The 12,957-nt window shown below is 39.6% G+C and overlaps 1 protein-coding gene across 1 annotated transcript in view; it reads right to left on the bottom strand.

Annotated features, from left to right (window-relative positions):
• Kcnq5 (potassium voltage-gated channel subfamily Q member 5) overlaps window positions 1–12,957 on the bottom strand; it is a 540,403-nt gene that overhangs the window by 113,635 nt on the left and 413,811 nt on the right. Inside the window, exon 4 of the mRNA XM_028767237.1 lies at window positions 206–381. Within this exon, the coding sequence (XP_028623070.1) occupies window positions 206–381 (176 nt within the window). The remainder of the gene's footprint in view (window positions 1–205; window positions 382–12,957) is intronic.

Below are 12,957 nucleotides of genomic sequence, written 5' to 3' on the forward strand. Positions count from 1 at the left end.
TGTGTGGGGAATTGGGAAAGATGACATCATCTGAAATGTAAACAAATAAAATATCCAATAGAAAAACAATGTATTACATATCAGGGCTTCAAATGGCTTGAGTCACAAAATGGAGCAACTGCCTGTGTCAAGTTTGTTAAACAGTATTGTGACCAACAGAATATTTCAAAATTTTTCCTGTGTGGTGCAGAGAGCGCATCTTTACCTTGCTGTGAGCATAAACCACGGAGCCCAGCAACTTCCAGGTGCCTCCCCTTCTGTCCATGCGCACCATACGCAGGATCTGTAGGAACCGGAGACTTCTGAGTGCTGACGTGGCGAAAATATTACCCTGAGTTTTTGCAGAGACAACTGCTATTGAAGCGATAAGAACAATGGTATCTGAAAGAAACAGGTAGAGATAGCCATCAGTCACATGATTGTTATATTTCATTTCTCTTCTCTCTCTCTCTCTTTTTTTTTTTTTGGTTTTTCGAGACAGGGTTTCTCTGTATAGCCCTGGCTGTCTTGGAACTCACTCTGTAGACCAGGCTGGCCTCGAACTCAGAAACCCGCCTGCCTCTGCCTCCCAAGTGCTGGGATTAAAGGCGTGCGCCACCACCGGCCGGCAAGAGCATCAGATCTTACGGATGGTTGTAAGCCACCATGTGGTTGCTGGGATTTGAACTCATGATCTCCTAAAGAGCAGTTGGTGCTCTTAACTGCTGAGCCATCTCACCAGCCCCTTATATCTCATTTCTCAAAACAATATTTCTGAAGCGTCCATGTGCGTCAGTTTGAGTAAACAGAACTCCAGGCTCAGTCTCACCTACCAGAACGTAGTGGGGAATCTACTGACTGCAGAACTAAAAGGCTCAGAACATGACCTACCTGTCACATTAGCCCTGGTCCCTTGACCACTCTGCACTTTTACCTGTACAATTTCGAATCACATAATCTTCAACAGATTGACAACGGCCTCCAGAGAATTCAGCGTCTAGGAAGCTATGAAGTTTTCTTGCAAACAACTCTGCTTTCATTAACTTCCTCGTCTGCAGCAAGAAACTCCCAACTCAGTCCCCAACACTGTGGTTCTGGCTCCCTGGTTGACGGGACAGAGGAATCAGAGTCTATGCCCTAATGAAATGTCCTTGCTTGGTATAATAATGACTCTTGTCAGTTTTGCCCAACAATATCGAATCCTCTTTGATCTAGCTATTCTTTTCTGTTGTGGAGTCAACAGTTGTGCCTACTGCTTAACAAAAGTCTCCAGTAATCTGAAAACTCTAGGCTCTCAGTATGTTCTTTTAACTGGTCTGTCAGTTCAGTGAAAAATTTTCATTCATACAAATGAAATATCACATCTGTTACAATATAGTACGCAACCATGAACCATGCACTTAGTGTGGAAATGGATACTTAATGTTTGATGTATTGGCATTTGGCTTAAAAATATCAACTATTTTTGTAAAAGAGAAAAGACAAAAAGCAGAAAAGAGAAATTATAAAATAGAAAAGACAAAGACGACATAATCAAAACTAAATTTATATGTTCTAGGGAGAGGGTTTTGAGGTCTTAAAAAATGAAGAGACAAAGAATGGCATTCTTTTGCAATGTTAGGGTTCATTTCTCTTCAATATGCTCAAGTCAAATTTCCTTCCTGTTTCAAGTAAGTTGTGCATGGGTGGGCTTCCTCACTCCAAGGCTGAGCTCTGCTCCAAGGGTAGGGTATGGCATTTGATGGGTTTCTATGATTTTCAGGAATAACAGATGTATAGCCTTCTTTGTTTAGATTTTCCTTACTAATGGTGGGACCTCCTAGTGTCTACAGCACGTCTCAGTCACTGTGCTGGTGCCACTTCTAGATCCTTGATTTGAGAGAAAGGATCAGTGATTGGCAGAGCAAGACTAGTCACAGGACTTTTCTGGTCAGAACTAGACTCTACCTTGTGATGAGGTACCAGAGAGCCTCAAATGCATCCTTTTCTGCTGCTGAGAAGCTACCAAATGTGTTGCTGCAGACACCAAAAGACATATTTTTAAGTGAGTAGAAATCCATCTGCAAATGTGTGATATAATCTCCTTTTAGCAGGCATATTCATCAATTAGTGTAGGCTAGAAAAGCATATGAAAATTTACATAGGTTATCACCATTTAATTAGCTGTAGGGGGATAGGCAATCAGGTGATGTTAGATACAGGGGATTTTTATTTTCGCAATTCTAAATTTTCACAATGTTGGGGGTTTATATACACAAATATATAATTTAAAATAAAAAATTGAAAGAAGTTATATGTACACAAAAATCCTGGTTTTCACCATTTGTGGAGACTTACTGTGATAACTGTGACTTAAGAGACACTGCTTCTATGACCCTAGTAGATTTTTGCTTTTATTGTATTCTTGCATATTACCAAGTACACACTACTTTATTTATATATTAAAATACTTAAAACACTGGAAAGAAGTAAATAGACCACCCACCTTGGCTGATGGGAACTATACTCTGGACCTCTGTGAAGTAGTGTTTTATCTTAACTGTTACATAATCTCTCTAGACCTCAACTTTATTTCTGAAAGTTTTTTGCTTGCATGTGTCTCTGGGTCCCACATGTCTGCTTGTTGTCCACGAAGGCCAGAAGAGGACAGGAGAAACCTTGGAACTGGAGTAAGAGATGTTTGTGAGCCACCATGTGGATTTTGAGAACCGAGCCTGGGTTCTCTGCATGAGCAGGAAGTGCTCTGAGCCACCAAACACTTTCTCCAGCCACGTAAACTTATCCTGATCCTTATGAAACTTTCATTTCCTAGATGAAGACATGAGATGTTGAATAAATATATTGCATTGTCAGGTTTTTTTAAAAATCAATTTGTCAATCTGTTAGACTAAGACCTCAAAAAAGTGTGCTCTGAAGTTAGCACATTACAGAAAAGCTAGAGAAAGTAAGAGGAACACTGTTAGTTTGAAGGAAATTTAAAATTAGTCACACAGTGATTCATAATTCTAAATGTCTAAAGTCACGAATTATGCAAAGGTAACTGCAGATTGGATTTAATACCCTCATTGTAATTCTGATCAGAAGAGGAAACTAGAGTTCAGTAAAATGAGCAGCCAAATGACACAGAACACTTTTCTTTCTTTCTTTCTTTCTTTCTTTCTTTCTTTCTTTCTTTCTTTCTTTCTTTCTTCCTTCCTTCCTTCCTTCCTTCCTTCCTTCCTTCCTTTCTTTCTTTCTTTCTTTCTTTCTTTCTTTCTTTCTTTCTTTCTTAGAACACACTTTCTTTTTCTTTTATTCAGCACCACCTACAGTATTTCGTAGGATAGTGTGGAATTTAGGAGTAATTTTTTTTCATGTTTCTTGCCAGTTAATTTACTTTATAGAATGCCAGTTTCATAGACTTGAATCACTGGGTTTTTGTTATTGTTTTCCTCCTTTTATGTAGCCTAAGCAGTTCAAAATATCTCCTGTTAAGGCCATCTAGAGACTGTCCCAGCAACCTCCAGTTGCAGTTATCTGGGACGAAGGAGCTGTGGTCACTAGCTTTGGAACACACTGTTCAGTTTTTCATAGTCACTCTTGCTTAGACCAGAGGATGGCTTTGCCATGCTTCTGACCCTAACTTGGAAAAAGTCTTGCCATTTCTGTGGATCTGAAGCCATTTCTGCTGGGATCCTCAACATGGCTGTGCCATTTCAACAAGACATATGCATGTAAGACTTCATGTAGCAGTGGGGGATGAGGAACCGAGGGTAGCCACTAGAAAGTTCCAGAAACCAGGGAAGAAGGAGACTCCCAGGACCCAACAGGGATGACTTTAGTTGAAATATGCAACAAAGGGGAGATAGAACCTTTAGAGACCACCTCCAGTAGCTAGGCACAGCCCCCAGTTGAGGGATGGAGTCATCCACACATCTCAATATTGTTAACTCAGAAATGTTCTGTCCAAAGGAAAAACTGGAAGAAAATATGGAACAGAGATTGGAAAGACCATCCAGAGCCTGCCCCACCTAGGGGTTCATCCCATCTACAGACACCAAACTCTCACACTATTGCTGATGCCAAGAAGTACTTGCTGACAGGAGCCTGGTATGGCTGTTCCCTGAGAGGTTCTACCAGCACCTGACCAATACAGATGCAGATACTCACAGCCAACCTTTGGACTGAACACAGGGACCCCAATGGAAGAGCTAGGAGAAGAACTGAAGGAACCAAAGGGATTGCAACCCCACGCAAAGAACAATATCAACTAATCGAACCCCCCACCCCCACCCCCGAGCTCCCAGAGACTAAACCACCAAGCAAAGAGTACACATGGAAGAATCCATGAGTCCAGAGACATATGTAGCAGAGGATGGCCTTATCTGACATCAGTGGGAGGGGAGATCTTTGGTCCTGTGGAGGCTTGATGCCCCAGCGTAGCAGGGTACTAGAGCAGTGAGGTGGGAGTGAGTGAGTGGGTGGAAGAGCACCCTCCTAGAGGCAAAGGGGAGTGGGAGGGGGTGAGATGGGGGATCTATGGAGAGGCAACTGGGAAGGGAAATGTAGACAAATAAAATGATTAATAATAATAATTTAAAATCTCCTAAGTACTTCTAACAGTACATGCAGGATGGAATTTACAGGAAAACCTTAGCTTAAAAAAACACATAAAAGTAGCTTATATAATATATCTCATTAAGAATTACAGTGCAGGGCTGGTGAGTTGGCTCAGCAAGTAAAGGTACTTGCTGAAAAGCCCAATGATTTGAATTTGACCTCCAGAATCATGTAGTGGAAGAACTGACTACCACAAATTGCCTTCTGATATTACTACAGTTCTGCAGTGAGTCCTCCTAATAAATAACAAATAAAGCAATACAAAAAATACCCAAGTGAAACTTCACAACTACTAATTAAAATAGATAATTAGAAAAAAAAAACAATAGGAGTTGAGCACAGTGCTTTGCACGGATGGACAATGGTTCTGCAGAAGAATTGGGTTGGATGAAAATCTAGTGGCAGGATTGGGTTATATCCTTAGCTATTAAGTTATTGGTAGGGAATACCTGAAGGTCTCTGAAACAGCATAAGATATTCCCATTGCTCTTGCTGCTCATCATAGCTGGATGTTAAGACACTATTGCTGAAGACATGATATACTTTGGTGTCAGGACATGGAGAAATCACATTGGAACTGACTTGAAAACTTCTTTACTGATGACTGACTTTCACAGTCCTGGAACATGTTATGTAAGTCACTGGGGGAGAAGGAACATTAATGATATCCTGTGGCCAACCCTTCATACTAAGATACTAACTTTCCAGGTATGTGCAATAGTAGCACAAAGGGTGTTTAGTAACCTACTGCTTTTAGATTGAATTTGAGGCCTGCTCTACAGGAAGGAATTTATGTCTGGTACCATAAACTCAGTCAAAGGCTTGGGAGGTCATAGACTGTAAAGAGAAACTCACCACTGTTATTTTGGCCAATGACCTGTTGTTATACAATCATCTAAATATTTAAGTTTGCATTCCCAGATGGGTGGTTTCCCTACCTTTTTCTAGGGAATTTTCTGTTTTCGACTCAGTATTTTATTCAGACATTCATAATTGGTCAGAGTGTCAGAATATGTGACTCTTACTACTCAGCCCCCAAACAGGACACCTATAACAACAACACTCAGAGAACAGCACAAAAGAAGGGTTCAGAAAAATACGTGAGGCAGAAGCTAGGAGGAGTGATGAGAAGCCCTGTGTTCCAGACACGGCATGGCTGCTGTACTCAACAACCGCTCTACAGCTACGGTTACCAGTCCATGATCAGTCAACAAGGGGAAGTAACTGGAATTAGTTATTTAGTAACCACAAGAAAAGGAGAGGACAAAAGGGACAGGAGGATGCATGCAGGTTTCTAGGGAGAGTAGGATTGAAGAATTGGGATATCTGGATAGAGTGAAATGGGTTTGAGGGTACATACGATCAAGATTCATTGTTTCAATGTATGAAGCAATTAAACATAAATATAAGATACTCTGATACAACTGTAAAGCTCTATTTTGAAACATTGGAGCTTTGCATTTGGGGCCGATACCCCATTTTAGTATAAGTAAAATGAACGGACAACTCCTGCAGCTGAGTGATTAATTGGACATAGAGTTATTAGAAAGTACTCATATTTACTTGTATATTGGTTTATGTATTTAGCAGTAACTGAGGGTCAAAATTAAATCGATTGCCTCACAGGGGTCATTTGTAGGTTTTCAGAGACATATTTGATTGCTACAGATGGAAGGAAGTTGCTATTGATATCTAGCGGTTAGAAGCAATATTTTTAATTTTTTTAAAAAACTTTATTTTTTTACCTATTCATTTTATATCCTGCTCACTGCCCCCTACCAGTAATCCACTCCCACAATTATTCCCATCACCGCTCCCCTTTATAAACAGGTGGGGGGTCCCCTGAATATCCTCCCACCCTGGCACTTCAAATCTCTGTGAGTCTAGGTGATTCCTCTCTCACTGAGACCAGACAAGGCAGCCCAGCTAGAACATATCCGATGAACAAGCCTACATAGTAGTGAAGTTTCACTTGTTTTTTAAAAATTGCTTGCTTTATCATTTACTGGGAGGACTCACCACAGCACATATGTTAATAATAACATCTTGTGATAGTTATTTCTTCAACTATGTTGCCTGTTGCACACGTGGATGCCAGAAGAAAACTTGTAGCAGTCAGTTCTGTACTACAATGTGGGTTTTGGAGAATCACAGTCAGGCTTCCGGGAATGGCAAGAAGCACCTTTACCCATTGAGATATCTCATAGCTATGAACATAGAAATATATCTTAAGTGCCATTTTGGCATCAATTGGGAGTGACGTTTTTGAGTATAAGAAGCAATAGTTTTCGCTAAACATCCTTCAGTACCTAATGTGGTCCAGTGAACAAAGAATGACTTACCCCCAAGTATCAGTAGTGTTGAGGTTAAGGAACCCTGATTTGTGTGTATGTATGTGTATTATTGTATTTAATCATTTGAACCACTCTATGAACAAATTGAGAAACAGAAGACTGTAGCAGTCAATAACCAAGGTTCATCTTCTGTAAGTAGCGCAGTTAGTAAGTAGCGTAGATGGTGCTACAGCTGTGTGGCTAAGAGCTAAAGTAAATCAGTCGTTGGCTGAGAAAGTCAGGGCAGGATGGTGGTAAGGGGAAAGAGAAGTGAAAGGTTGTGAATCAGGTGTGTAATCAAGCAAGAATAAATTGTTATCACATAAAGCATTGAGGGAAGACAGAGAGCAAGAAGGGGAACAGAGAGACAAAATGATGCTGAGAATGGAAGCTCTTTTGTATGGGTGTATCAAGGAAAAAAATGGGGCTAGAGAAAGAAACAGAAAAGCTAATAAATAAAGAGATCAAGACTCCATGACAAAAGAAGACCTGTAGTCTAATGCTTGCTTCCTCCCAAGGAACTAGATGCGAATACCTTGGGAAATGTTGAAAGATCACTTAGTGGTTCTAAGCAGCCGGGAGAAATGTAGACTAATACTGTATTATGGAGGACGCTCATGATATACCGACTGGAGGAGGCTCATGAGGTACTGAATCATTTAAAAAGATTTATCAATGATTTTTCTTTTTTGGGATTCAGGGAAACGGCGAATGATTTGAACACAGTAAAATCCATAGCGATATTTAAGACACACTGGAGTTTATCAGATTCTTCTAAGGTAACTCCTGTAATTTGTAGTCAGCAAAAATCAATATGAATGGATCGTTATAGATAGAGTCTAAAGGAGATTAGTCATCGCAAGCTCTTATTATAATGCAGATTCATGTACAAAGGTACCAGGGTCATGGACCTTAGGCCTGTGGTCAAAGCGAGGGCAGTTATATGTCTGTACTTGATAGGTTTTGCTTTCTGCCACGATTGCCTTACATGATGCATATGTTAGGACGTAACTCAATGGGAAGAACTAAGTTTCAAGGCCTGAGAAAACCATGGCTAGATATGCCAACACTAGTAATTGCAAGAAGAGAGCTACTTTAGAAGTAAAGCACAGGACAGTCATGGCTGGGGTCCTCCACACTCTGAAGATGCTAGGCTTTCAAGATTCTTTCTAGATTCTTAGACAATCTTCATAAATTCTCAAACACTTCTCCTTTTTGTTTTTTTTTCACTCATTCAAGTATTTATTGAGTGTCCAGAGTACAATACCACTCTGAGTTTAGAGACAAGCAAAAGTCCTGGCATGCTGGAGCCCACATCCTAGGGGGAACATGGAAGATAGACACTGAACATCTCGACAGGTGCCCATCACAATGCAAAAGGCAAAGATCTCTGCTGAGGTTTCTTTTCTTTTTTTTATTTTTTCTTTTGGTTTTTTTGAGACAGGGTTTCTTTGTGTAGCCCTGGCTGTCCTGGATCAAACACTTCTCCTAACACCATGCATTTCTTCCTTGTACTTAAAATTCTTGGCATTTTATTGCTTTTGAAAAGGCCCATAACTCCAAATTTAAATGACTTTAGTGAAATAGATATTTTCAGGATGATATATAACATCAAAATACCATAAGTATGTAGAAGAAAAATGAATTTATTTTATCTATCAATTAATAAGGTTTTGGCTTACTTTTGGTTGTGTTATGAAAATGATGAACTCAGTGTATCTATGAATCTATTTGTATTTTAAAAATATTTCCTTTTATTTTTGAGATTATTGAATAATTATATAATTTTCCCATTCATGTTCCTGTCTCCAAACTCACTCATCTCTCCTTTCACCTCTTTTCAATATAATGTCATCCTTTTTCTTTTCTTTTACTTTTTTTGGGGTAAACATTTCTTTTTTTAATTTTAATCTTTTTTTTGAAAATTGGATAGGTATCCTTTTTCATTAACTGTCATTCATAGCTACATATATGAGTATATGGATATATGGACTATATAAATATCACCTGCTCTAGGAATGACTATTTGCAGGATTCTTTTTATTTATTTATTTATTTATTTTTATTATTATTCTTTTTTTTACAGTCCAGTTGTTGTGTCCTCTTCCCGGTCTGCTCTCTGATTGTTCCTCATCCCATACTTCCTCCCTTGTTTCTAAGAGGATGTCCCCTGCAGCATTCTTTTAAAGGCATCTTTTTTTCTAGATAGAGAATTATGATTACACATTCTGGATTTTGATGGATGTCAGAGTTCACACGAGATGATGGCACTGATTCCCATGAATGGCGTTGGAAAGCAACAGTTTCTTTCTCTTTGCTAGGAAAACGCAACATTAATTCTAACAATAATAGTAGTAGATTAAACATAGTGCTTAGTATGATGTAAATATGACCAAACTGTTCTAAGATTTCCACACATAACCCTGTGTATTATAAATCTTTACCAACTATATGTGTGTATGTGTGTCTGTGTGTGTGTGTGTGGCATATGTGTGTGTTTCACAGATTCCTTGGGTTCACATTATTTGGAGTTATCCATAATGACTGTCCATCTTCCCATATATATATATTTTGGCTACTCTGTGTGCTTATTCAGACCATTGTTGATCAGGATTGTCTGTTTAATGGTCCGACACAGGTGACTTTCTCTCTTCCAATATAGAAAGCTATTCCTGCCAAGAGGGCGCCCACTCAGGGGCTTCCTGTACCTTCAGCACATCACATGATGTGATGGGATGGGATCACATCATCCCATTCCTGTACCTGAATGGGATGATGTGATCACTTTTAGGTGATAGAAAGTGAGTAGACTTGATATTTGCCATGTCTAGGTTGCAGGGAAGCACACACACTCACACACACACACACACACACACACACACATCTTCCTCCTTTCCTGTACATCAGCTTCATTCATGTTGTGATGGAGGATGCTCTGGGAAGCCATGTGCGGCAGCTTTTGTCAGCCTAAATAACTGTGTGGAGCAGAAAAATCCCTTATCGGATTTTGCTCCCAACAGGAAGCACCTTCATTAAACAAAGAGAACATTAACTTCTACTTTATGTTACTGTAACTATGGGATTTGTGTGTTGTAATAATTAGCATTACTCAACTATTTTTATAATATTAAAATTAGAAAATGCAGTTTTCCAATAAGAATGGATGAAGGAAAACTAATATGGTATTTCCTTTCTAAGAAGTGCAGGGTAAGGAAACAGGAGCAAGGAATATGGCTTCTGTCTGTCTGCGTTCTAACCCTGGATGTGCCTCTTGTTATCTGGATTTCCTGATGAATTTACAGATCCTCTCTGTGGCTCCATTTGCTCATAAAATAAAGATCCAAAAGTCTTTATGTCATGAGGTCCTTTCGGGAATGCATAATAAATAGCTCACTTATTATTGCTATCAGTATTATCTAGGTATCAATCAATAACAAGATGTATTAACATGTCTTAGGAGATGAGATAAACTTATTCCAATATATCCTTACGCTGGAGAATTAATTTCACAGCAGGGTACATACGATGATTCCAACTTGTTTCACAAAGGGATTTTGTGATCTTATAGTATAAATGCAAATAAATGGGTATATATATATATTTATGTGTGTGTGTGTGCGCTTGTATCTGTGCACGCTTCCATCGCAGTGGTGATTGTCTTCGGGTGGAAGTGTGTGTAAAACTGAGGGTGTGTATGTATCCAGTATGATCTAGAGCAAGCTCGTATATATAGCTATTGTACTGGAAAACAGTTATGGTTCAGGAAGGAAGTTAGCACATTGACCAAGGTAATTTATTTAGTCAGAGGTAAGGAAAGCAAAAGAAATGAGCAACATTTATTGAGTACCTCTGATATATGAGCCTGTGAGGTGAGCTTAGTATACAGATTCTATTTCATTACTTCTCCATAATTGTTCTCCAAGGAGGCCCAGAGGCTATCAACATGGAGTTTCTAGTTCTGCCCCTTCCCAGCTGTGTGGGCCTCAGGTCTATTAATCTTGTGGAGTCTTAGAGTCCTGGAAATAAGGAATAGACTCACTTTTCTCATAAGGCTTATATCAGGATCAAATGAGATAACACCCATTAAGCCCTTCGTCTGCCTTAGTGTGCTTGGCAGCATGATGACTTCTTAATGTGAAAGAATAAGAATGTTAAATGTTTGTCTGTATCCTTAACACTTTTATAGATCCTGGAGTGATACGAAGCAGGTTTAAGACTCATTTAGTTAGTTAGTGGAGGCAGAAACCAAACTCACGGCTATCTGATTCCAGCTTGCATATTACTTCAGGCTTCCCTCTGGCAACTTCAGAGAGCAGAGCTGTCAGTAACCAGCCATGCAGGCAGTCACTAAGTCTTAAATGAATTTTTAAAAGTATTGACAGTAAGAAAGATGTCAACTTAAAATGGTTTCCATTAGGATAAAATTTAGTCAAAACTCTTATATTTAATACATACATATTTTAGGTACCCCAATAGGACAACAAAATATGACAGGGTTGTTAGCTTGTCTTATCTTCATGTGACCGTTTCTGTATGAGTTTACCATTTATTACCGACATACATAGAGCACGCAGCACAAATATCACTGCTAACATAGCAAGAAGAGTCTGAAAATTTGTGGTTTCATTGTATTTGCCCATGTATACTAATTCTAACCTGTCTAAAGAAGCAGAGAGGTAAGATACAGAGGCATAAGCACCCAACTATGCCTGGTGTAAAGCTCAATTCTGCTCTGTACTTAGGGCCCTTCTAATATCTCAGGGCTGGTTCTCTACCATTAAGATGAGATGAATTAAACCAGAAACAGTCAAGGATCCCAATTCTGAATTTCTAGAATCTAAGGGATGGTGGACATGGTTGAATCATGAGACACTAGCAAGAGTGTTTGGGAAATAATCTTTTCCTAGTTTTTCTCATCCATTTGATTTATTGAGGACTGGTAGAAATGCACACTGCTAATTTACTTAAGATGCTATTGTGTACAATTCATACATTCTTTCAACAAATTCTTTTGTAGTTATGATGGAAACACCAGGAAGAGGAGATCTTCTCTAACCCTTCTAGAGTGTATGTTGAGCAGGGTGGGCCTGACATCAAACAGGTAACAGGATATCATGTAAGTAGCAGAGATCTTGGAGAAATACAAAGCAGATAGAGAATGGGACTATAAAGGAACACATGGCTATGGTGGAAGTCCCATGGTCTGGGAGACTGTCATGGAGGAGGTGACTTGGAGCGGGAGGTGGGGTGAGGTGGCTGTGTTTAAAGAGAAAATGTTCTGGGTCAAAGACCATAAAGACTGAGGCTGAAGAGGCCAGCAGCTGTGTCTAAGGTTCAAGACAAAGAGATACAGTTTGGATAGCAGCTTTGGAAGGCTTTTAAATATCAGATCTATATTTCATAAAGATTATTTTGTTGTTGTTGACACTGAACCCAGCTTGTTCATAAGCTGGATGGCCAGTTAAGGAGTCCTGCATGTTCTAGGAAAAGGGTGAGGTCAGCTTTACACAAGTGAGGGCTAAGTGGAGAGGCAAGCAGGTGGCGTTGAGCTGGGGATGGAGATGGAGAAGCCCAGACTTGCTCAAGTTCCCATTGTGATAGAAAGAAGGACCAGGCTGCAGTCGGGGTTCTGAGTTTGGACAGTTGTGTGAGTGAAGTGTCATTTATTGAGAAATGCTGGGACTGGAGAGGAAGACAGGAGTGCTGTTTAAGGGGCCAAATTGGGAGTTTTATTTGAACCTTGTTAAATCTGGCATGCCTGCTAGATAACCGGTATACATCACATGAGGGCGGAGGATAAAGGAGAAGTCAGAGCTGCATGTACAAGCAACTTGGCTGTTTGTTTGTTTGTTTTTGGCACAGGACTAATTTTCCTTACTATCCACAATCTATCAAAAACTATTGCTTCAGTTTAGAGCGATGGTTCAGTGGTTAAGAGCACTGTCTGCTCTTCCAGATGACCCTGATTCAAATCCCAGTACCACAATTGTCTTCAACTCCACATCCTGGGGATGTAGCATTCACCCAGATATACATGCAGGCAAAA

Source organism: Grammomys surdaster, unplaced genomic scaffold (assembly GCF_004785775.1).
Source record: "Grammomys surdaster isolate TR1022 unplaced genomic scaffold, NIH_TR_1.0 171, whole genome shotgun sequence".
In the NCBI taxonomy this organism is placed as follows: Eukaryota; Metazoa; Chordata; class Mammalia; order Rodentia; family Muridae; genus Grammomys; species Grammomys surdaster.